The sequence below is a fragment of the Hemiscyllium ocellatum genome, chromosome 1 (assembly GCF_020745735.1).
Source record: "Hemiscyllium ocellatum isolate sHemOce1 chromosome 1, sHemOce1.pat.X.cur, whole genome shotgun sequence".
NCBI classification, from domain to species: Eukaryota; Metazoa; Chordata; class Chondrichthyes; order Orectolobiformes; family Hemiscylliidae; genus Hemiscyllium; species Hemiscyllium ocellatum.
This window is the reverse complement of record NC_083401.1, coordinates 154,457,246-154,481,456: the sequence shown is the minus strand read 5'-3', so window position 1 is coordinate 154,481,456 and position 24,211 is coordinate 154,457,246. Positions and strand designations below refer to the sequence as shown.

The following is a 24,211-nucleotide window of genomic DNA, read 5'->3' as shown; positions in this document are numbered from 1 at the left end:
ATGGAGTTGTGATAAATATGCTCCTGGTGATCTTACCGTTGCTGAATCCCCAACAAAATTACCATGAGCAGAAAATGATCAGGACCAGCCATATAAATATCCCGATACAAGAGCAGGTCAGATACTAGAAGGTTTGCAGTGTGTAACTCACCTTTTAGCCCTCCAAAGCTTGTCCATCATTTACAAGTCCCAATTAATTCTGGTCTCCTTCCTATCGGAAATATGTTTTGAAACTTGAAAGGGTTCAGAAAAGATTTACAAGGATGTTGTTAGGGTTGGAGGATTTGAGCTATAGGGAGAGGTTGAATAGGCTGGGGCTGTTTCCTCTGGAGTGTCGGAGGCTGAGGGGTGACCTTATAGAGGTTTACAAAATTATGAGAGGCATGGATAGGAGAAATAGATGAAGTTTTTCCCTGGGGTGGGGGAGTTCAGAAATAGAGGACACAGGTTTAGGTTGAGAGGGGAAAGATAGAAAAGAGATCTCAGGGGCAGCTTTTGCACTCAGAAGATGGTGCGTCCATGGAATGTGCTGCCAGAGGAAGTGGTGGAGGCTAGTGCAATTGCAGTATTTAAAAGGCATCTGGATGGGTATGTGAATAGGAAAGGTTTGGAGGGATATGGACCGGGTGCTGGCAGGTGAGACTAGATTGGGTTGGGATATCTGGTCGGCACGGACGAGTTGGACCGAAGGGTCTGTTTCTATGCTGTACATCTCTATGACTCTATGACTCTAAGTCAGGGGTATGATGGAATATTCCCCACTTGCCTGGATGAGTACTGCTCTAACAACACTCAAGATGCTTGACATCATGCAGAAAAAAGTATGATTAGCACCTTATCCATCACCTTCAACATTTGCTCTTTTCATCACTGAAACACATTGGCTGAGGGTTTACCATCTATCAGCAACTTGCCGAGGTTTCTCTGACAGCACCTTCCAATCCTGTGACCTCTACCATTTTGAAAAACAAATTTAGCAGTTGTGTGGGTTCACCACTTGCAAGTTCCTCAACAATCCACACAGCATCCTGACTTAGAGATATATCACTGCGCCTTCACAGTTACTGAGTCAAAATATTGAAATTCCCTTCATGACAACACTGTGGGTATAAGTGAGGACTGCAGATGCTGGAGATCAGAGTCGAGAGAGTGGTGCTCGAAAAGCACAGCAGCTCAGGCAGCATCCGAGGAGCAGGACAATTGACGTTTTGGGCATAAGCCCTCCATCAGAGAACACTGTGGGTATACCTACATCACACGGACAGCAACAGTTCGAGAAGTCAGTTTACTTTCTCAATGGCAAGTATCGGGTGAAAATAAATGCTGATCTTGATGGCAGCACTCATTCCCCAATCAAAAAACATTGTTACCTGGGAGACAGGCTGACTAAGTGCTTATGAATATCCCTTACCTGAGTGGAGTTGAGTTTAAGTGAATGACAACTGTCTCACAACCAGTTAACCTCTAGTTAACAATGAGGCACAAAGTGATTTTAATTCCATGTCTGCTTAGAGTATGATATCTCATAATGTCTAGGTCTGTCTGCTGACCAGAGTTGGGGGGTTGATGCTTATGAAGGATCTTTATGATGAGTGGATCAGGCAGCTGGTATGAATTAGTAACATTTCACAGTGTGGAGGTCAAGCAGAGACTGAGGGGAGAAAAGGTCAGAGTCACCAGATGAGTGTTCAAAGCAAGTATGAGCATGCATGTGATGTGCCGTCTTGTGATGTTGTTAGCCAAAAGGACTCAAACCTTTTACCCAGGTATTCTTCCTTTGTGTGACAGATAAAAGGCATGGAGTCAACTCATATTTTAATTAAACAAACTCTTCCTTATTTAACTCTTTAGATACCAGTACTCAATATAAACATATATTTGTTGTAACACTTCTTAATTCATCTAATTTCAAATTTAACTCACTTCATTTGATTTACTTTACTTTAGTTTTAACTCAATTCACATTTATCTCTAATTCTAACTTTATAAGTTTGGCTTGAAACAAATACTATTCTGATTTGAGTGAAACTCCCAACCTTGCTCTCGGTTTAAATCTTGCCTTTTTGTTCATTGTCTTCACTGAAGATAATTTCAGGACATGTGCTTCTCAAATGTTGATCTCAAAGGCTTAATCCTGCAAAGTTCCTTATGCTGGTAACTTTTACCTCACTTTCCAGAAACTTCCCTGGTATTTGGCCAATGAATTGGCCCCTGATCACAACGTTCGATCTCAGTCAATGGGGTTTACTGGTGAACAACTCCCAAATGTTTGTACGGTCGTAAACTATTACAACATCTACACCATATAAGGTAATAGTGGTGCAGTATGCCTAGCAGACGATCATGATACCTCCCTTATTTGGTTGACTCAGGAAACTGGATCACAGCCTTACAGGATAAGTCCTGGCTGCAGTTTTCACTGAGGTCAGAATTGAAATTACCTTGACCAAAATTCCCAGCATGCTTGATTGTAGCTCTTTAAACAGTCTTGTCATCATTCCTGCTGCTGGCCACCTGACCACAGCGTGAATATGGGCCATCATAGTAAATGCTTTCTTCTGACTGCTTTGGACACAGCAGCTAGAAGTGACAGTGAGTCAGCAGTATGACACTGATGATGTCAAGATGAGGCATAGTGAAGACTCTGAGCCACACCTCACAGAGGAAAGTGAGGCTTCACTCAGTTAGGCAGGGAGAGGAGTGGCATGCAGGTGATCCTGAGTGGGAGGGCAGGAACAGTGATGTTGTTACCCCTGTCCTCATGCTGCATTTCAGGGTTCTGATGTGTGGTGCATAATGAAGGGGGTTGGGGGGGAGGGAGTTCTGTACCCAGAAGACTCTGAAAGAATTGAACACTTGCTTGGTACAATAAACACTATGCACTGTGACCATGTTTTGAGAACACAGCGGGAGAATAAATAGGAATGTGTGAGAGACACATCTGAAAACTAGATCCTCAGTCTTTGTAGCAATGCTCTCATAACCTAGAAGTTTCAGAGATACAATATGATATATTTTTCTTACTGAACAAATCACTTCTCATTAGACCAGAAGAAGGCTATCCATGTGCACACTAGAGCAATGTAAGCCCCGAAAGACTCCACACATTTAGCTATGGATGACAGTAGACACAACAGTACGGCTGTGATCCCCAGGGACAATACTGAGATTGCAAGCTCTCAACCATTGACTCCTCTTAGTCTGAGCTAGAGACTGATGGGGTCATCACGAAACTGATATCCTGGGGGACTGAGATGATATATAGTAGGCTAGGGATTCACCTCCAATCTCCCCTTTGCCTGTTCCCCATCTATAAGGCACAAGTCAGGAGTGAAATAGAAAGCTCTTTATTTGACTGGATGGGTGCAGCTCTAAAAACTCCCCAGAAGTTTGATACTATCCAAGACAATGCATCCTGTTTGACTGGCATCACACCTAACACCTTTAACATTCACTCCTTCACCAGCAGTGCCCTGTGGCAGCATACAAGTGCAGTAATTCAACAAGACTCCTCAGACAGCACCCTCCAAACCTGCGAACTCTATCACCCAGAAGGACAAAGCGGTAAATATTCCACTTAAAACCCCACACCGCCCTGACTTGGAACTAAATAGCTTTTCCATTATAGTTGCTGGGTCAAAGTTCAGGAATTTCCTCTCTAAATCATTGTGGGTGTCCATACACCCCAAGGACTGCAGAAGATCAAGATAGAAGCTCATTGTCACCTTCCCCTGGTAATTAGGGATGGACAACACATACTGGCGTAGCCAATGATGCTCACACTCCATGAAACAATGTGAAAAAAATGCTAGTGGTTCAACATGATAAGCAGCTTAACTCTTTGGACATGATCACATAGAAGATAACAAACCTTTGCCAACAGGTGAGGAAGTTGAAGCCATGTATTTCTAATTAGATAGCAAATTCTATTTAAAAAATCCTGATGAACTGACTCCAACACAGTAGATGCATTTTGATTATGATGCATCTTACAACAATATGAACACATGAGGTATTTGGGGACATGAGGGGGACTTGGATAAACTACAGAATTGGGCTGAGAGGTGACAAATGGAGTTCAATGCAAATAAATGTGAGGTGATTCACTTTAGGAAGAATATCAGGAAGGCAAAATACTGGTTCAATTGGAAAGATTCTTGGGAGTGTGGATGTGCAGAGGGATCTTGGTGTCCATGTACATAGATTCCTGAAAATTGCCACCCAGGTTGATAGTGCTGTTAAGAAGGCTTACGGTGAGTTAGGTTTTACTGGTAGAGGGATTGCTTTGCAGAACCACAATATCAGGCTGCAACTGTACAAGGGTTCAGTTATCAGGATGTCGCTAGAATTGGAGGGTTTGAACTATAGGGAGAAGCTGAATAGGCTGCAGCTGTTTTCCCTAGAGCATCAGAGGCTGTGGGGTGACCTTACAGAGGTTTATAAAATCATGATGGACATGGATAGGCTAAATAGACAAAGCCTTTTCCCTGGGGTGGGGGAGCCCAGAAGTAGAGTGGCACAGTTCAGGGTGATTAGATTAGATTACTTACAGTGTGGAAACAGGCCCTTCGGCCCAACAAGTCCACACCAACTCATCAAAGCGCAACCCACCCATTCTCCTACATTACCCCTTTACCTAACACTACGGGCAATTTAGCATGGCCAATTCACCTGACCTGCTCATCTTTGGACTGTGGGAGGAAACCGGAGCACCCGGAGGGGACCCACACAGACACGGGGAGAATGTGCAAACTCCACACAATCAGTCGCCTGAGTCGGGAACTGAACCCGAGTCTCTGGCGCTGTGAGGCAGCAGTGCGTGCCAGGTGAGAGGGGAAAGATATAAAAGGGACATAAGGGGCAAATGTTTCATGCAGAGGGTGGTGCCTTTACAAAATGAACTGCCAGAAGTGGTGGGGGTTGGTACAATTACACACTTTTTTTTTAGATTACTTACAGTGTGGAAACAGGCCCTTCGGCCCAACAAGTCCACACCGACCCACCGAAGCGCAACCCACCCATACCACGGGCAATTTAGCATGGCCAATTCACCTGACTCGCACATCTTTGGACTGTGGGAGGAAACCGGAGCACCCGGAGGAAACCCACGCAGACACGGGGAGAATGTGCAAACTCCACACAGTCAGTCACCTGAGGTGGGAATTGAACCCAGGTCTCTGGCGCTGTGAGGCAGCAGTGCTAACCACTGTGCCACCGTGCCGCCCGAAGGCATCTGGTTGGGTATATGAGTAGGAAGGGTTTGAAGGGATATGGACCAGGTGCTGGCAGGTGGGACTAGGTAAGATTGGGATATCTGGTCGGCATGGACGAGTTGGACTGAAGGGTCTGTTTCCGTGCTGTACATCTCTATTACCCTATGAATTGCTCAGTGCTATGATTGGCTAATGATTGGAAAATCCCACAAAGGTTTCCAGAGGATCCCTGGAGTGACCCTGAGACCTGAATCTTAAATATCAGGGCCACATTCACAGACAAAGGCAATGGCCTTCGCCATCTCTATCTGACCTGAGGCCTTCCCTAATTATCGATGTACTTGGGCTGGACTGGTGCATCTTCAGATACACTGGTGCTTCATCATATGTATTGAAGTGATGAAGTGGAGGTGCTATTGTTGGACTGGGAGGGACAAAGTTAAACATCACACAGCACCAAGTTATAGTCCAACAGCTTTGTTTGGAAGTACAGTAGTCTGCCATACCAACTCCCCTCCCTCACCCCTGGCCTCGTGAGGGCTATATCCAAGACCTACCACGGAAACCTGAAACCATAGATAGAAGTGAACCCATTTATTTAAATGGGAAATTTACCGTCCCAGCCACCCCCACTCCCTGGTGCTGGAACATTCACTACAATAGGTTTGGGCTGCTGTAAACTGCAGGGAACTGAAACCATGGAAAACGATTCCCTGGATATGGCAGTCGGCCTGTAGAAACCTTTGGAGCGCTGCCCCTTTGTCAGGTAACTAGTCCAACCCAGTCCACCCGTCCAACACTGGCACCACCACATCATGCCTACCATCGACATCATCAACTGCCAGGTCAAAGTGGACAGGATCTCCACTAGTTATCTGACGAAGGAGCAGCGCTCCAAAAGCTAGTGCTTCCATATAAAGGTGTACAAAATAATGCGAGAAATAGGTAGAGTCAATAGCCAGAGACTTTTCCCCAGAGCAGGATTGACTGATACAAGAAGTATATTAGGAGGAAGGTATAAAGAAGACATCAGAGGTAGGTTCTTTATGCAAAGAATTGTGAATGCATGGAATATAGAACATAGAACATAGAAAAATACAGCGCAGTAGAGGCCCTTCGGCCTCGATGATGCGCCAACCGAAGCCTACCTAACCTACACTAGCCCAATAACCTCCATATGCTTATCCAATGCCTGCTTAAATGACCATAAAGAGGCAGAGTCCACCACTGATACTGGCAGGGCATTCCATGAACTCACAACCCGCTCAGTAAAGAATCTACCTCTAACATCTGTCCTATACCAACCCCCCCTTAATTTAAAGCTGTGTCCCCTAGTAACAGCTGACTCTATATGTGGAAAAAGGTTCTCACCGTCAACCCTATCTAAACCCCTAATCATCCTATACACCTCTATCAAATCTCCCATAAACCTTCTTTTCTCCAATGAGAACAGCCCCAAGTGCCTCAGCCTTTCCTCATACAATCTTCCTACCATGCCAGGCAACATCCTGGTAAACCTCCTCTGCACTCGTTCCAATGCCTCCACATCCTTCCTATAGTATGGCGACCAAAACTGCACACAATACTCCAGATGAGGCCGCACCAGAGTCTTATACAACTGCAACATGACCTCAGGACTCCGGAACTCAATTCCTCTACCAATAAAAGCCCAGTACGCCATATGCCTTCTTCACAGCACTATTTACCTGGGTGGCAACTTTCAGAGATCTGTGTACATGGACACCAAGATCCCTCTGCTCATCCACACTACCAAGTAGCCTACCATTAGCCCAGTAATCCATCTTCTTGTTACTCCTACCAAAGTGAATGACTTCACACTTAGCTACATTGAACTCCATTTGCCACCTTTCTGCCCAGCTCTGCAACTTATCTATATCCCGCTGTAACCTGCCACATCCTTCTTCACTGTCCACCACTCCACCGACTTTCGTATCATCCGCAAACTTGCTCATCCAGCCTTCAGGCCCCTCCTCCAGGTCATTTATAAAAATGACAAACAGCAATGGTCCCAAAACAGATCCTTGTGGAACACCGCTAGTAACTGCACTCCAAGATGAACCTATACCATCAACTACTACCCTCTGTCTCCTTCCAGCCAGCCAATTCCTAATCCAAACCTCTAATGCACCCTCAATGCCATACCTCCATAATTTTTGCAGTAACCTACCATGGGGAACCTTATCGAACGCCTTACTAAAATCCATATACACCACATCTACTGCTTTACCCTCGTCCACTTCCTTGGTCACCTTCTCAAAGAATATGTTGCCAGTTAAGGTGGTGGAAGTGAAGTCATTGGGGAAATTTAAGTGACTGCTGGACATGCACATAGATAGTAGTGAGTTGAGGGGTGCATATGTTGTTACTATATTTTACATTGGGATTAAATCTCGGTACAACATCGTGGGCCGAAGGGCCTGTTCTGTGCTGTACTTTTCTATGTTGCATAAACCTGTTGGACTATAACCTGGTGTTGTGTGATTTTTAACTTTGTCCAGATGTGTTGAAAGCTCAGCCTTTCACCTGGGTTCACAGGAGAAAGTGAGGACTGCAGATGCTGGAGATCAGAGCTGAAAATGTGTTGCTGGAAAAGTGCAGCAGGTCAGGCAGCATCCAAGGAGCAGGAGATTCGACGTTTCGGGCATAAGCCCTTCTTCAGGAATGAGGAGAATGTGTCAAGCAGGCTAAGATAAAAGGTAGGGAGGAGGGACTTGGGGGAGGGACGATGGAGATGTGATAGGTGGAAGGAGGTCAAGGTGAGGGTGATAGGCCGGAGTGGGGATGGGGGCGGAGAGGTCAGGAAGAAAATTGCAGGTTAGGAAGGCGGTGCTGAGTTCGAGGGATTTGACTGAGACAATGTGGGGGGAGGGGAAATGAGGAGACTGGAGAAATCAGAGTTCATCCCTTGTGGTTGGAGGGTTCCTAGACGGAAGATGAGGCGCTCTTCCTCCAACCATCGTGTTGCTATGGTCTGGCGATGGAGGAGTCCAAGGACCTGCGTGTCCTTGGTGGAGTGGGAGGGGGAGTTGAAGTGTTGAGCCACGGGGTGGTTGGGTTGGTTGGTCTGGGTGTCCCAGAGGTGTTCTCTGAAACGTTCCGCAAGTAGGCAGCCTGTCTCCCCAATATAGAGGAGGCCACATTGGGTACAGCGGATGCAGTAAATGATGTGTGTGGAGGTGCAGGTGAATTTGTGGCGGATATGGAAGGATCCCTTGGGGCCTTGGAGGGAAGTAAGGGAGGAGGTGTGGGCGCAAGTTTTGCATTTGCACCTGGGTTCACAACCTTCTGTGAACTTTAACCAAGCACTGGCCTTCAGACAGAGAACTCGAAGAAGTTCAAAGTTAAAAATCATACAACACCAGATTATAGTCCAACAGGTTTAATTGGGAGCACACTAGCTTTCGGAGGGACATTCCTTCATCAGGTGAAGGATCGTCGCTCCGAAAGCTAGTGCTTCCAATTAAACCTGTTGGACTATAACCCGGTGTTGTGTGATTTTTAACTTTGTACACCCCAGTCCAACACTGGCATCTCCAAATCGAAGAAGTTCAGTTGTTTTTATATTCAACCAAGCATTAAACATCCCTATCCTCCTCAAACCAACTTTACAGCTTAGAGCCACATTTCTACAAAAGCCGGTCAATTTGCTTGTTAAAATGTAATCAGTTTCCAACACTAATTTTTTTTTGTGTTGTGCCTTATTACATATTACCTTCAGGTATGTATAAGCTTCCAATTGCCAGAGTGTTTATTTGAAAGCACTGATCATTTGAAATTGACTTCTGTAGTGGGGATTGTGATTATGGAAGGTTCAAGCGTTTAGAAAGAGCTTTCCCACCCTCCTCCAACAAGTGGACCCTCTCTGTGTGGGTTGGGTCACAACAGCTGCTGGGACCTCTACATTGGCTGGAGAGTCATGAGTCACGGAGGGGGGACTCAACGAGCTTTCTTCATTAGTTTGGCTTTCCAGTCTCGTTCATCATTCTCACTCAGTCCCTTTGCAGAAGTGTTTTTCCGCTTTGCTTTTGCTGAGCTCAAATTTCCAAGTGGGGAAATTTCGGGGCACTCGGTTTCTTAATTCTCAAGTTACCGTGTTTTTGCTTTTCATTCAATTATTTTTATGTTGAGTTTTCACGCCGTAAACTTTTAACACATTTTGAGGCGGTCGCAATATACAAGGGCTGGAAAGTTAAGTTGGAATAACAATCCCTTTCCTCTCGGAGCTTAACAATATTGGCTTGTTTGGAATTGGTCAGTTTGCATTGTGTATGACCTGAGTTGAGTCCCTGTGCTGCAGCGATGGCGAGTTTAGCTGCTGCCCTTGTATTGAGCTGCTGGCTGCAGTCAGTCAGTGGTGGACTGACCGATGCTGAAGTCTCCCCGCAGCCCCAGCCCCAGTGCTCCCAGCGCTGCGATGTGTCCAAGTGTCCCAGCCCCAGCTGTCTGAATGGCTATGTGCACGACGCCTGTCACTGCTGCCTGGTGTGCGCGGCCGGGGAGGGACAGAGCTGCGGGCTCCCGGGAGATGTCGGCTGCGGGGACGGCATGCAATGCAAGTCTGTCCTCGGCAAGCGCCTGGCCAGGGGACCGGGCATCTGCCGCTGCAAATCCAGCAACAAAGTGTGCGGCAGCGACGCCACCACTCATGACAACGTGTGCAAGCTCAAGTTGGTCAGCAGGAGAGCCCTGCAGCTCAGGCTGCCGCCCGTCGTTCAAGTTCACAAGGGCGCCTGTAAACCAGGTAAACAAGTCCTTTTAATAATGTGCAACGCTTGGCCTTTATTGCAACTTTCACCTGAAAACTTTATTTTGCAGCGACCAGCTTGAGTTTTCTAATCGGTGTGGCCACCAATTGATAGCCCAAGCTAATCTAGACCCACCTGCCCAGCACCCGACCCATATCCCTCCAAACCCTTCCTATTCATATACCCATCCAGATGCTTTTCAAATGCTTTAATTGTGTCAGCCTCCACCACATCCTCTGCAGCACAAACTTGGCCAGTGTGGTGGTTTTAGTGAGATTTTGGAGCAAAGTATATTGGAAAATTTAAAATTAAAGGCCTGAATTTATGTAGCATCTTTCACAGCCACTAGATGTTTCAGTTATTTACAACAAATGAAGTATTTCTGAAGACTGGCTTCCAGGGTTTCCTCGTGTTGCAGCAGTACAGGACATGGGTTAGGCCACTGTTGGAATATTGTGTGCAATTCTGGTCTCCTTCCTATCGGAAGAGTGTTGTGAAACTCAAAAGGGTTCAGAAAAGATTTGCAAGGATGTTGCCAGGGTTGGAGGATTTGAGCTATAAGGAGGGGTTGAATAGGCTGGGGCTGTTTTCCTTGGAGCGTTGGAGGCTGAGGAGTGACCTTTTTAGAGGTTTATAAAACCATGAGGGGCATGAATAGGATAAATAGTAAAGGGTTGGGGGGAGTCAAGAACTAGAGAACGTAGGTTTAGGGTGAAAGGGAAAAGATATAAAGAGACTGAAGGGGCAACTTTCACACAGAGGGTGGTACGTGTATGGAATGAGCTGCCAGAGGAAGTGGTGGAGGCTGGTATAATTGCAACATTTAAAAGACATCTGGATGGGTATATGAATAGGAAGGGTTTGGAGGAGTATGGGCTGGGTTCTGGCAGGTGGGTCTAGATTGAATTGGGGCATCTGGTTGGCATGGATGGGTTGGACCGAAGGGTCTGTTTCCATGCTGTACATCTCTGACTCTGTGACTATGACTCTGATTAGGAGAAGAATTCCAGAGCTTGGAATCTAGGCAACTGAAGGTATGGCCACCAATTAAGTTCTCCAGGTTGGAGTTCGAGGTGTGTGACTATCTCAGAAGGTTGTAGGGCTGGAGAAGGTTGGAGAAGTAAGGGAATAGGATCAAGATTATCACTCCTCATCAGGAAAATCTTCTGTAGGGAAATTGTTAAAGTTTTGCTCACTGCACTTTCAAAGAGCAAAGTTGTCAGATTGGGGTTGGAAACAGCTACCTGAATGTAAGTGGGTTAAATTAACCAGAAGGAAAAGCAGGTAAAACATCACAGATGACAAGTAAAGGTCCAATCTGTCTTCGATCCTTCAAATGGAGCTCCATTACACTTATTTCCAATTATTAATTCTTGCTTTAAGAAGTTTTTCCTGCTGGATATGACACTTAATATATCTATTAATCTCAGGGTTGACTGTAATTATCCAGTCAGCAATTCAGGCACTGCTCACACAATATTCTGACTTGGACCTCCATCAATGATGCTTCACAGTAGCTGGGTCGAAAATGTGGAATAGGTGAATCTATACTGTGTGAATCTATAGGTGAATCTATACTGTGTGCATCACAGTAGTTCAAGAGGGCAGCTCAGCAGCACCTTCTCAAAAGCAATTAGAATGTGCAAAAAATATTTGGTGTTTCCACTGATGCTGATATCCCAGGAAGGAATTAAAATAAAATTTTATCAAAGTCATTACATTTCTTAAAATTGGTGGGCTCTAAGAGTGTAATATTTCTGAATTGACCTCAATTTTTGTTTTGCAGATTATTACAATACACCTTTTTTTTAAAAAAAAATGAAGTATTTGTATCATGGCCTAGAGTTTATATTAAATAAGGCCTTCACTTATTAATGCTGATTATATTCCTCATTTTGGAACCCTGGCACTACAATCAAAAAGTACCCTGCTGACTATTCCCACTGTAATGAAATCGTAACATTTCCTTTTGTTTCATCTACTTATGACAACGGAAGAATTGGTGTCACGGCAATTACTTATTACGTATCTTAAATGCCCTTCAAGGATTGACAGAGCTGCCATCTTGAGCTACTACAGTCCATAAAATGTATCTGTACCCAGAGTGCTGTAAAGAAAGCAATTTCAAAGTTTTACCTCCTGACTATGAAGGAATGGTGACATCCATCCGAATCAGGATGGTGCATAGTTTGGAGGGACACAACAATTCCCTTTCAAGAAGCCAATGTAAAATGACCAGTCTTGAACAAACTCCAACAATTCACAAGAATCGTTTATATCTGTCAATAGAATGAAACACAAATATCTTATGAACAAATGACTTGAGAAAAAAAAATTCATACATAAAATATTTTTATTATGACTTATAACTAAATTATTCATACACCTTAAGACTTTTGCTCATAAAAACCTTAAAATCATATACACTAACTAGAAAATGACTTCAAGAAGTCATAACATAATCTATACAAAGATGAAAAACATCTATCAGATTGAGTTTTAAATAAGTGCAGTAATGTTTGAGTAATCTTCTTGGAATGATAGAATCAAATTCTTCAAGTTGGCCAAGCCATCTTTTTTTAAAAAAAAATCATAGAAACATCAAAAATAGTATTTTTTAAAATGAACTTGAGGCCTGGAACAGTCAAGTTTTAATTGTTACTTTTAGTAAATAATATTCCTCTGATGACCTAGTGGCTAATGCATCTTGCTCTATATGGGGAGCTGATTGAGGTGTAACAGTTGAATTTAGGATCACTAAGTTGGAGAGTGGTCAATAATCTCTACTGAAAAACATACCTGTGTGTGCCAGCAAATGAGGGTCCCACTAGGCTCTGCCTTTTACCTTCCCTAACGATAGCCGGGTATTGTCCGCTCGTTTAGTGCAAGTAAAAAAAGTCAAATCTTTCTTATGTACGGTTTGTTTTTCTGATATTTATTCTCATTAATTTTCACTATATCCTTTGTGTTGCCATCATTGTCTTCTGTGCAGAGGTGATTGGAATTTAGGGATACATTACTATACTATACTTTAGGGGTACATTGGGGTGGCACCGTGCTGCCTCACAGTGCCAGAGACCCGGGTTCAATCCCCGCCTCAGGCAACTATCTGTGTGGAGTTTGCACATTCTCCCCGTGTCTGCGTGGGTTTCCTCCGGGTGCTCCGGTTTCCTCCCACAGCCCAAAAATTTGCATGTTAGGTGAATTGGCCTTGCTAAATTACCTGTAGTTTTAGGTGAAGGGGTAAATGTAGGGGAATGGGTCTGGGTGGTTGCTGTTCGGAGGATCGATGTGAACTTGTTGGGCTGAAGGGCTGTTTCCACACTAAGTAATCTAATCTATATGTAATTGTAGCCTAACTAAAACACACATCCAGTGTTATTTTCTTGCTTTTTATATTTAACATCATGATGTGCAAAGCTATTAAATTCTATCATAATTTTGTAGTCCACTTTTTAAGTAGTAGATATAAAAATATTTGGATACCGAAGACCAAGGAGAATTTGCATATACTAGAGTAGCTGTGTGAAATGTCTCCGTAACCATTAAATGGAGGTATTGCTGCTTTGGAGTTCAATATTTCAGTATAGAAAGCATCTTGAGACAGCAGTTTTCTGTTTGACTTTTTGAACAAATGACAGCTTTTAAAATGTGCTACTAAAACATTTGCTGTAGTTATGCCATGATGCAGTTATGTCTTTTGGTCCTGCCCTTATGCTGACCAGTAAAATGTAAAATGTGGTTTTTAACTTTTGCTGGGCTGGCATCATTGTATTAATTTTAAATTTTAATAAATTTTTTTTGGGTTATCATCTCCATTCAGTATCTGTTTGGAAAAAACATTCATTTTCTTGAATTAACTTTACACCTTCTATGCTTTGTGCAAATAAATCCTTTTTTAAGGAGGAGATACCTGGACTTACTGACAAGTCCTTTTCAAATGCGTTAGCAATCTGATCTACTACTCTATGGTTTTAGATAGTATGTTGTCATGATCCCAGCTGATGTTACTGTGGGTCATGTCAGAACCCAGAATGAAGTTTGGCTGGATTGTTTACTTTTTGGAAAAAGTTAACAATGTTTTTCACAGAAATGTAAGCACATTAGGCTGCAGATTCGATTTTAACATTAATACACATGTATTACACAGAATAACATCAATTAAACTCGTGCTATCTAGATACAATTACAGTTTGAAAGATCTCAAACCTACTGTAAAGTAAGTAGTCTTATGAACGCCCTAACACTATCGCATTACAGCTAACCAAAATCCAGAGTACTTTTCCTCGCCTGTCTGATCCGTAGATTTGACTCTACTGCTGCTTTTCAGTACCTGTCCTGCGAGCCGTGAGGCCTTTACCTTGACTATTCACAACTGAGAGCTTAGACTTTCTCAGGTTTTTAACTGCAGAGTTCTAACCAATCACTCCTCCTCCGAATGCTTCACAACCCAAACTGTTAACTAAAGTAACTTATTTCCTAATTACTCTGAACAATCTCCTAAACCCAGTCAGGTTTCACTTTAACTGAACCCAACGGTTTATTAATCTGTTTTTCTTTTAAACTACAAATGTTAAATTCTGCTCACTCTAAAACTTAGATTTTCTCTCTCCTGTCATAAACTCCCACTATATAAATAAACATTCATTGATACTCCTGAGGGTCCTACAGCCACCTGCTCTCTATTACACACTGGCCTCAAAGTCATGCTTCTGGAAAGGCTGACTTAATATTTAACCCCTTTGCAAAAATATCACAACACCCATATGCCACTAGTTTGAAATCTGACTCGAAACTCTTTAAAAACTCTGGACTTTTAAAGAAGAGTCACAGTGAGCTTGATTAACTCTGTTTCTCTGCAGATGCTGCCAGATCTGTTGAGTTTTTCCAGCACTTTCTGTTTTTATCTCTTTAAAAACTGAAATGCCCAAATACACACTTCTCTGTGGCTTCTACAGATAACACCAATGGTCAAAGGAGGGGTCTATACCAATACATAAAATCTTTAAAATATTATAAAGGAAAAGGCCTTTGACATATTGTAGTATTAGAAAGAGCATGTCTTCTAGGTCAAAGACAACATTTATTTGGCTACAGTTGAGAAACAGGAAAAATATGATCATGTTACTGAGATTATTCTATAGTATTGAAGAATTAAAAGAGCAAATCTGCAACAAATTTAGGGCTATGTAAAAAAAAAACTGAAGATTTTGGGTCTTTAACAAACTAGTTTGGGATAATGGAGTGTTCATAACTACCTTTACCAGTATGTTCTTGGTCCAATGAAAGAGGAAGGACTGCTGAATCTGCTGCTGAGAATGAGGTGTGCCATGCGGACCAAGTCTCTTTTGGGGAATGTTTTGAATAAAATCCAATATAAGTCATAAGATTTAGTTCAGTTATTGGAGCAGAACAAAGGGTGGTCTAAAGTAGAACTTGAAAATTGGAAAGCGGCTTAGCACTAGGTTAGAGGGTTGAGTCAGGAGAAAGTGGAACCAAGAATTGATAAGAGCAACTGTAACAGAACATTGGGTGATTTTTAGGGAGAAGACCAAAATTGAAGCTCATGGAGTAGGAGGGTCAGTGTCAATGTAGGGAAAAAAGAGCTTCAGGACAGAAATAAAAGAATGATGGTAAATGGTCCTTTAGGTTAGAGGATGGTAGGAAATGGTGTTCATGTGCTGTGACTAGTGGTTCAATGTAGGAATTGAGGAGGGGTGATTGGTTCTTCTCTCTTTTTAAAAGCCCCTCTCCCCCCCCCCCGCCCAAGTCAGTCACAACAAATATTTTAACTTCCTTTATAGCACATAGCTATCTCTTCTTTTCTACCTCTTGTTGATCAAGTTTAACCAAATGAGGCAAAGCTGATTCCAAGGTTTTCTTGCGTGAGAGTGGATTTTTTATTACTTTATTTCAAAAATAAGGAAGATACAAAATCCAACATACGCACATAACAATAAAAAATGGTGGGAGGGAGGGTGTCCATTTGGGCAAGAACAGGTAGGCAGTCATGGCTAATGTGTTTTTTAAAGAGTCTTTTTGAGTTGTGGGAAAACGGAGTCCCAGTGGTTTAGTCAGCCTGTTTTTTTTCTTGATGAGTGACATTTGCAGAGATCTTGGATCTCTCAGTGAAGGGTCATTGATTTCAAGTGCTTTTTAAAAAAAATCTAAGCATTGATCTTTTTCAGGCAGGCAGAGGGTGTTTTCAAGTTTTTCCTTCCAAATCCCTTTTTGTTCTGTGCCATGGTTTTGCTACTCAGAAGCAGCCATAGAGAAAGGTCGCATCTGTATATCTCTCAATCAGCTCATTGTCTATGGAGTATTTGACTTGGGAAAACCCATTTCAATGTGTTAACTTTCAGAAAGGTGTGAATCATCCAGGAGTTACAGTTCTGACTTCTAGTTTTCTTCAAAAACGATGCGAATTTCAGCTGTGACTGATCCTGTTGTGTGATGGCCCTTTGGAGGGTGTTTCAAGGATCGAGGGACCTTCCCTGTGCTCGTTGGGAGAACCTAGTTGTTTTCCTTAGAGCAAAGGGGAGATTGGTAGAGGAGCACCAGATTGTGAAAGGCTTAGATATGTAGAGAAAGACAAGCTGTTCATTTAGCTTATGGTACAAGCGCTAAGGGGACGTATGCAAACTTCTGGATGATAAATATAGTGGGGATATGAAGGAAAAAAAAACTTATCTATGAGGTGAATGGTAATGACCTTTGGAATCTGCTACCTTGGAAAGTAATAGAAATAGAGATGATCAGTGGTTTCAAAAGTTGGATGGAAACTTAAACCTGCGGACTATAAGAATAGAAGAATGAATGGGACTGCTTCAAATGCATTACATAGTTGGCATAGACTTTGAACTGAAAGGCCTCCTGTGTTATATTGACATGATGACATCTGTAAAAGATCTCTTGAGGGATATGACAAAGGACAGACAAACCTGGTTTAATAAACTTGGCAAAAATGGTTTAACTTAATATAAAAGCTGAATTTTCATAAATTTTATTTATGGAGCATTTATAAAAAGTACACAAAAACAATTTATGCACATACATTAATTAGCATTACCTCTGCTAAGTAAACTTAACAGATAACGGTTCTCTGCAATGTTTGACTACTCTCTGAAGGTGAACCAAGTGAAATTTGAAGACCTCCATTTAACATTCCGACCTGTAATCAATGCCAACTATTTCTAGTACAAGGACGAAGTTTCCGTGCCACCAGTCATTTTGGAGACATGGCACTGTAACATATCTGATTATCTGTGGCTGTACTTATCCTTTAAACCTCCAATCCTAATTCTAAACCAGAGCTTTGTTGGGATTTTTAAAAATAAGATAATTGCCATTTTAACCATTACTCCTATAGTATGTTCCACACACCCACTAGTCCATGGAAAAAAATCTTTTTTTTTCTCTAGATTTTGATCATTCTTGAGGTTTACCAATGTACTTATGTCCTTTAATCATGGTGGTTATCCAGAATTACACTTGGATCACTGTTACCATGAACTGTTTTATGCCCCTTGACATATTTTTGTCAATGATATCTAACAAACTATTCTGGTATAATATAAATAGACAGTAACTCAGATGATTTGTTACTATATCAATAGTTAATGTTGGTATTTTACACTCTATTATGGTGATATTTTCTGAAAGTTTGAAATGTATATTTGAGAACACTTTAAAATTATTGAATTCATTTCTCTGACTTTGTTTATATGATTGTATCAAATTTTAAATGTTTCAAATTTTATAAATAATATGCATAATTTCTTCTGCGTAGTATAGGTCATTCACATCCAAACAGCCCGCGATATAAATTTAATTTTATAGCTGATGTGGTGGAGAAAATTGCTCCTGCAGTTGTTCACATAGAGCTATTTTTGAGGTAAGTCTGACCATAATGATGCAGGTGGAGTACTACAAATGTAAGATACTATACAGCATGCATGGATTCACTTAATTTTAAAACCTCTTACTTGAAACATGGACACTGCCCACAAATATTCTTTGCTAGTTGTTCTGAGAATGTGATAATGATCACCTTGAACTACCAGTGTACCCTGTTGATGTGGTACAAGAGTCAGGAATAAACATGGCCTTTCTGGCTTAAAGAACTTCATTGAGTCAATTGGCTTTTTACAATAACCATCCAGTAGCTTCATACTTATCTCTCTGAATGCCATCACTTTATTTCAGAGCTTTAAAACTGAATTAAGATTCTTGAACAATTGTTTTGGAATTTGAGCTTTCATTTTCTGGATCATTTCCTCAAAAATTTAACTGGACAACTGACCTTGTTTTGAGTGGGTTTAGGGTTTCCCTTCATTATAAAGTGCGAGAAATTATTGACTCCCGAAACCATTTATTTCCAGTTTCTTGAAGCTCAACGATACTGTTTTGTACCAATCTTTACAAATGGCTCTGTTATTTCTGCAATAGCTCTATAGTGACGGTGGGCGATGACTGACTAACAGGGAATAATTGTTTAAAAAACATTGACAGTTCACTTTGCGCTGTAACCGATGAGTTAATAGTTTATTCCCAGAGCCTTTTGAAGTAAGCTGTGCACATGGATTTACTCTCAGCTAGGTTTCACTCTTAAGGATTTTTGTTTTGTTTCTGTGAACTCCACCAATCAGCTGTTTAATACAGTTTGTTTATTCTGTTCCCAACATGAATTTTAATTTTACTCTTTAACTATTGTCATTTTGGCTGTCACAGTGAGTGAAAGGTTATGCAAGACCACCATAGCAGTATAGAAGTGTCAGTGATAATACCTATCTTCTTTGAGATTATAATTGTGGTAATATACAATTTTTAAATAATAAAATAGATGGTCACAGTGGAAATTGAATGTATCCTAATTGTATTCTTCTTTAGTTTTATTCTTCTAATCAGTTGGGGTGGCACCGTGGTTAGTGGTTAGCACTGCTGCCTCACAGCACAAGGGTCCCAGGTTCAATTCCAGCCTCGGGTGACTGTCTGTCTGTCTGTCTATGTGGAGTTTGCACATTCTCCCCGTGTCTGCATGAGTTTTTTCCAGGTGCTCCAGCTTCCTCCCACAGTCCAATGATATGCATGTCAGGTGACTTGGCCATGCTAAATTGTCGCTGCAAATGTGTTGCTGGTCAAAGCACAGCAGGCCAGGCAGCATCTCAGGAATAGAGAATTCGACGTTTCGAGCATAAGCCCTTCATCAGGAATGTGTTAGGTGCATTAGTCAGAGGGAAATGGGTCTGGATGGGTTACTCTTCGGAGGGTCGGTGTGGACTTGTTGGGCCGAAGGGCCTGTTTCCACACTGTAGGGAATCTAATCTAATCAGTTAAAATGTTCCTAAGAACATAGACATCATTGGCAATGAAGAAAGTTTATTTTGCACTCTGAAGTTTGCAGAGAATCTGTCATCCTTTTTTCAATTTTATTCCTCCAATACAGGCATCCTCTATTGAGAAGAAATGTCCCATTGTCTAGTGGCTCTGGCTTTATAATATCAGATAGCGGGCTAATTGTGACGAATGCTCATGTTGTAGTGTCCAGCAACACTATAATGTCAGGTCAGCAACAGTTAAAGGTGCAAGTTCATGATGGGAAAAACTATGAAGCAACAATAAAAGATATTGACAAGAAATCAGACATAGCAACAATAAAGATTAATCCTAAGGTAAGTGAAATCTCATACTCTTTTTGGTTAATGTAAAAAGCCAAAAATTACATTTTCTACCATTTAACTTTTTTACAATTTTCTTTGACATACATTGTTCTTATTAACAAAGTGCCCATATTGAAGAATTACATTTAAAAATACATTAGTGTGCACTAAATGACACTGTCAATTCCTTGCAAGTCAGATCCAAAACCAGGCCAGTACAGAGTCTGATCCTTGAAATATATTAACCAGGCACTTGAGAAAATCACTCTCCTCAACAAATTCCCATTGCTTCAGCATGATTTGTTCATTTCCCATGCCAACCATCTTCCTATTCTGAATTTCTTTGCTAATGAGTACTGATAAACTTACAGAAGATAAGACTGACACAGTTACCTGTGAGAAAGGGTCTTTGTTCTGATATGTTGTATTCGGTCAGAACACATAAAGAATAAAACCAGTAGGGATGAAATTGCTTTCTGGTGGTCGCATGAAATAAGTAGTAACAAATCAACAGTTAGTTTTTCCAGGGGAAAGTGAGGACTGCAGACGCTGGAGATTAGAGCTGAGTGTGGTGCTGGAAAAGCACAGCAGGTCAAGCAGCATCCAGATGTTTTAGGCAAACCCCTCCTGATTTTATTTTTTGGTTTTCTAATGACTACTGTGTCAAAATGAATAGAGTGGGATGTAAAACCGATTGCTGAATTGTTGTGCCTTGCTTTGCCCTGGCTTGTAAGACTAATCTCGGGTCCATTACCTAAACAGCAAGACATCCAATTCCAAAGTAAAATCTACCATTATAGAAAGGTGTCGATTGCCAAATTTCAGTTCTGAGTACACTATAATAGAATTAGGCCATTTGGCCCATCAAGTCTATTCTACTATTTGATCATGGCTGAAATGTTTCTCAGCCTTATTCTCCTGTCCTCTTCCCATAACCTGAAATCCCCTTACTAATCAAGAACCTATCTGTCTCTGACTTAAATGCACTCAGACTTTGCCCCACAGCCCCCAACAATGAATTCTACAGATTCAGCTTCCTCTGGCTGAAGGAATTCCTCCTGTTCTCTGTTCTAAAGGATCATCCCTTAACGCGGAGGTTGTGCCCTCATCTCCTTGTCTATCCTAATGAGAAAATCTCCTCCACATCCACTCTATCCAGGCCTCTCGATATTCTGTAAATTTACAATGAGATCCTCTCTCATTCTTCTAAACTCTATCGAGTGCAGACCCTGAATCTTCAATCACTTCTCATATGTCAAGCTCTTCATTAAAAGGATCATTCTTATAGCACTCCTGTGGAACTCCTCCAAATCCGACACATCCTCCTTTAGATATGGGGCCCAGAACCGCTCACAATATTCCAAATGCAATCTAAACCAGAGAATTATGCAATTTCAGCAGAACAGCTCTTGTATTCTAGCCCTCTTGAAATGAATGCTAACATTGCATTTGCCTCCTTAACTGCCACCTGGACCAGCATGTTAGCCTTAAGAGAATCCTGGGTAAAAAAGGGCTTATGCCCGAAACATCGAATTTCCTATTCCTTGGATGCTGCCTAACCTGCTGTGCTTTAACCAGCAACACACTTTCAGTTAAGAGAATCCTGAACTAGGACTCCCAACTCCCTTTGAGCTTCAGATTTCTGAAGCCTCTTCCGGTTTAGAAAATATTGACGTCTAAGGAGCGAGTATTGCTTTGCTTAGCACATTTATCGTATATGGTGATCTAAACACAAATAGCTGAGACCTGTTGTGCGTTCAATGAAAAGTTACATGACACACTGCTGCATGAAACTTAGTGCTAGAGCTATTCAGGGTGTAACAATGTGTAAATGTATATATCTTGAAATACCTTCTTAGACTTGAAACATTTCTTAGTCAGTTGATCACAGGAACATTTTTATAGGCAAGGCAGCACTCTTTTTGTTAGCTCTACTGCAGCTGTACTTGAAGGATATTTCAAAAGGGAGAGGCTAATTACTGCAGCACACATAGCAGTGGGACCTACAAAGCAAGGCTACCATTCGATAACATGGTTCTGTTGCTGCCACATTTAGCTTCAAGATGATCGCCAGAAGTTCAGTGATACCGTGTGAATAAGCTGGCCTTGAATTATTTCATGAGATCAATTAACACCAGTATTGGTGCCCTCAATGTCCACATGTCCGTATTTTCATTAGTCCAATATTGGGAAACTTTAACTGCAAAACATTACAACATGTGCAAACTTGGAGAAAGTTTTTTATGGAGTCTTAAATTCAGCCAGCCAATTCAGTAAGGTGTTTCCTTCTGTAACTAGGATAGATAATGGCAAACAAAATCAAGTCTTATTTTACAAGCTGAAATAAATCTTAGTAGTTGTGCACGACCAAAATGCAGCTAAGGATATAGATAAATGTTGTTAGAATTTCAACATTATTCCACAAGTGAGAAAGTGAGTTTACAATGATCTGGTCTGTGTAAATTACAAATGCATTCCTCACAACTGGAATCAAGTACCCGGTCATATTACTTTGTTTAGGTTGTAGCGCAGTTAGATATTTAAACCTATAAATATGCTGTGCATATTTAAAGCTGCAAAATATTTTGTGATGTTACAAAAAGGAAAGACCTTGTGTTTCAGCAAGTTTCACTTTCTTGACCTCCCGGACTGCTTCAAAACCAATGTAGTAAGGTTAAAATGTAATTGTCTCTGGCATAAGGAGTGAAATGCCATTATGATATCCAGACTGTTAGTACAACTTTGCATAGAAAAAGCTACTTCTGTGTCACATTGACAAACCAGACGCTATTTGGTAAGATTGCATTCTGAGCTTTAATTTAATATTTTGCAGAAAAAGCTACCAGTACTATCACTAGGTCAGTCTGTCGACCTCAGGCCAGGAGAATTTGTAGTTGCTATTGGGAGCCCTTTTGCGTTGCAAAATACTGTAACAACTGGAATTGTCAGCTCTGCTCAACGGGATGGACGAGAGCTGGGTCTCAGAGATTCAGATATGGACTACATTCAGACAGATGCCATCATCAATGTAAGTACATTGTATCGAGATCTTTTCACTGTGTGAAATACATTGGGATGGAGTGACATTAGTCTAGTTCAAGTTGTTGTGGCAGGTCACTTACGCCACGCACACTAAAACAGTTGCTGTGTTTGTTAGCGAAAACTGAGAACATAAGAAATAAAGTGATAATGGGCCAGTTCATGTAGCATGTTTTGTGCACTCTGACATGAGCTTTTATGCTGCTTATTTAATCTCCAGGACAAGTTATAAATGCTTCCTGGTTCTCAATAGTAACCAAGTTCCAGAAAGGTTATCCCATTCCACATATCCATTAATTGGTTTGCTTTAAAATTCAATTATCCTTGGCTATGATCAATTGAGGAACGTTACTTCAGAAGGATAGCGGTGGACAGTCAATAGTAAAAATGTGCGTTGGAGCAACTGTAATAATTATTCGTTCCTGTCTGACACAAAACAAAAATGGGAAAGATGGCCTGACTATGGCTAGCAAGGGAAAATAGGGATAGTGTAAGATCCAAGGAAAAGGCAGACAAATTTGGCTTAAAAAACCCCAACAGATCTGAAATTTTGAGAACAGTTTAGATTTCACTCGAAGAGGACAAAAGTATTGATTAGGAGGAAGAAAATCAAGTCTGAGTGTGAGGTTGGGCAGAACAGACAAACTGATTCTGAAAGCTTCCAAAGGTGTGTGAAGAGAAAAAGACAAATGTAGGTCCTTTTAAAGTCAGAAATTGGAGAGGTTTTCATGGGTCACAAACAGATGGCAGACAAATTTAAATATGTATTTTGGTTCTTCCTTCACAAAGGAGACTATAAATGCTGGGGAACACGTGGTGCAGTGAGAGGGAGGACCCAAAGTAGATCGTAGTTAGTGCAGAGATGGGGTGTCGGGGAAATTGATAGAATTAAAGACAGACTAATCAGGCTTTGAGGATTTGTCAACGTCTGGTCCTAGAAATTGGATGTAATGATGGTCATCTTTCAAGAGTTTACAGACTCTAAAACAGTTCCTGTGGATTAAAGGGTAGCTACTGTATCATCTCGATTTATGAAAAGAGAAAACCTACTAGAGTGGGTAGCCTGAAATCAGATATGAGGAAGATGTTCGAATCTATGACAAAAGATTTAACAGCTGAGCACTTGAAAACAGTGAAAGGGTCAAACAGGATCAGCATCTACGAAAGGGAAGTCGTGCTTGACAAATCTACTGGAGTTTTTTGAGGATATGTCAGGTTGAGCTGATCAGAGGGAGCTAACTGATGGTGTTTACTTGGACTTTCAGAAGGCTTAGTTAAGAGATTACAATGTAAAATTAAAGCACGTAGGATTGTGGCTAATGTACTGACGTGGATAGGGAATTGGTTGGCAGACTGGAAACAGCAGTATTAAATGGCTGCTTTTTTCCCCCAAGTGGCAGGCAGTGGACTAGTGTGGTACTGCAAGGATCAGTGCATGGGCTCCTGCTAATCAAAATATATATTAATGATTTAGACGTGTAATGTTTCCAGACAACACAACTGTGTGGGAGGGTGTGCTGTGAGAAGGACGTAG

General features: G+C 41.6%; 1 protein-coding gene across 1 annotated transcript in view; it reads left to right on the top strand.

Moving 5' to 3' along the window:
- The first annotated feature begins 9,251 nt into the window (after positions 1–9,251).
- LOC132816931 (serine protease HTRA3-like) overlaps positions 9,252–24,211 on the top strand; it is a 39,857-nt gene continuing 24,897 nt past the window's right edge. Inside the window, exons 1-4 of the mRNA XM_060826959.1 lie at positions 9,252–9,975; positions 17,774–17,873; positions 19,425–19,650; positions 22,472–22,666. Coding sequence (XP_060682942.1) covers positions 9,534–9,975; positions 17,774–17,873; positions 19,425–19,650; positions 22,472–22,666 — 963 coding nt within the window. The 5' untranslated portion in view covers positions 9,252–9,533. The remainder of the gene's footprint in view (positions 9,976–17,773; positions 17,874–19,424; positions 19,651–22,471; positions 22,667–24,211) is intronic.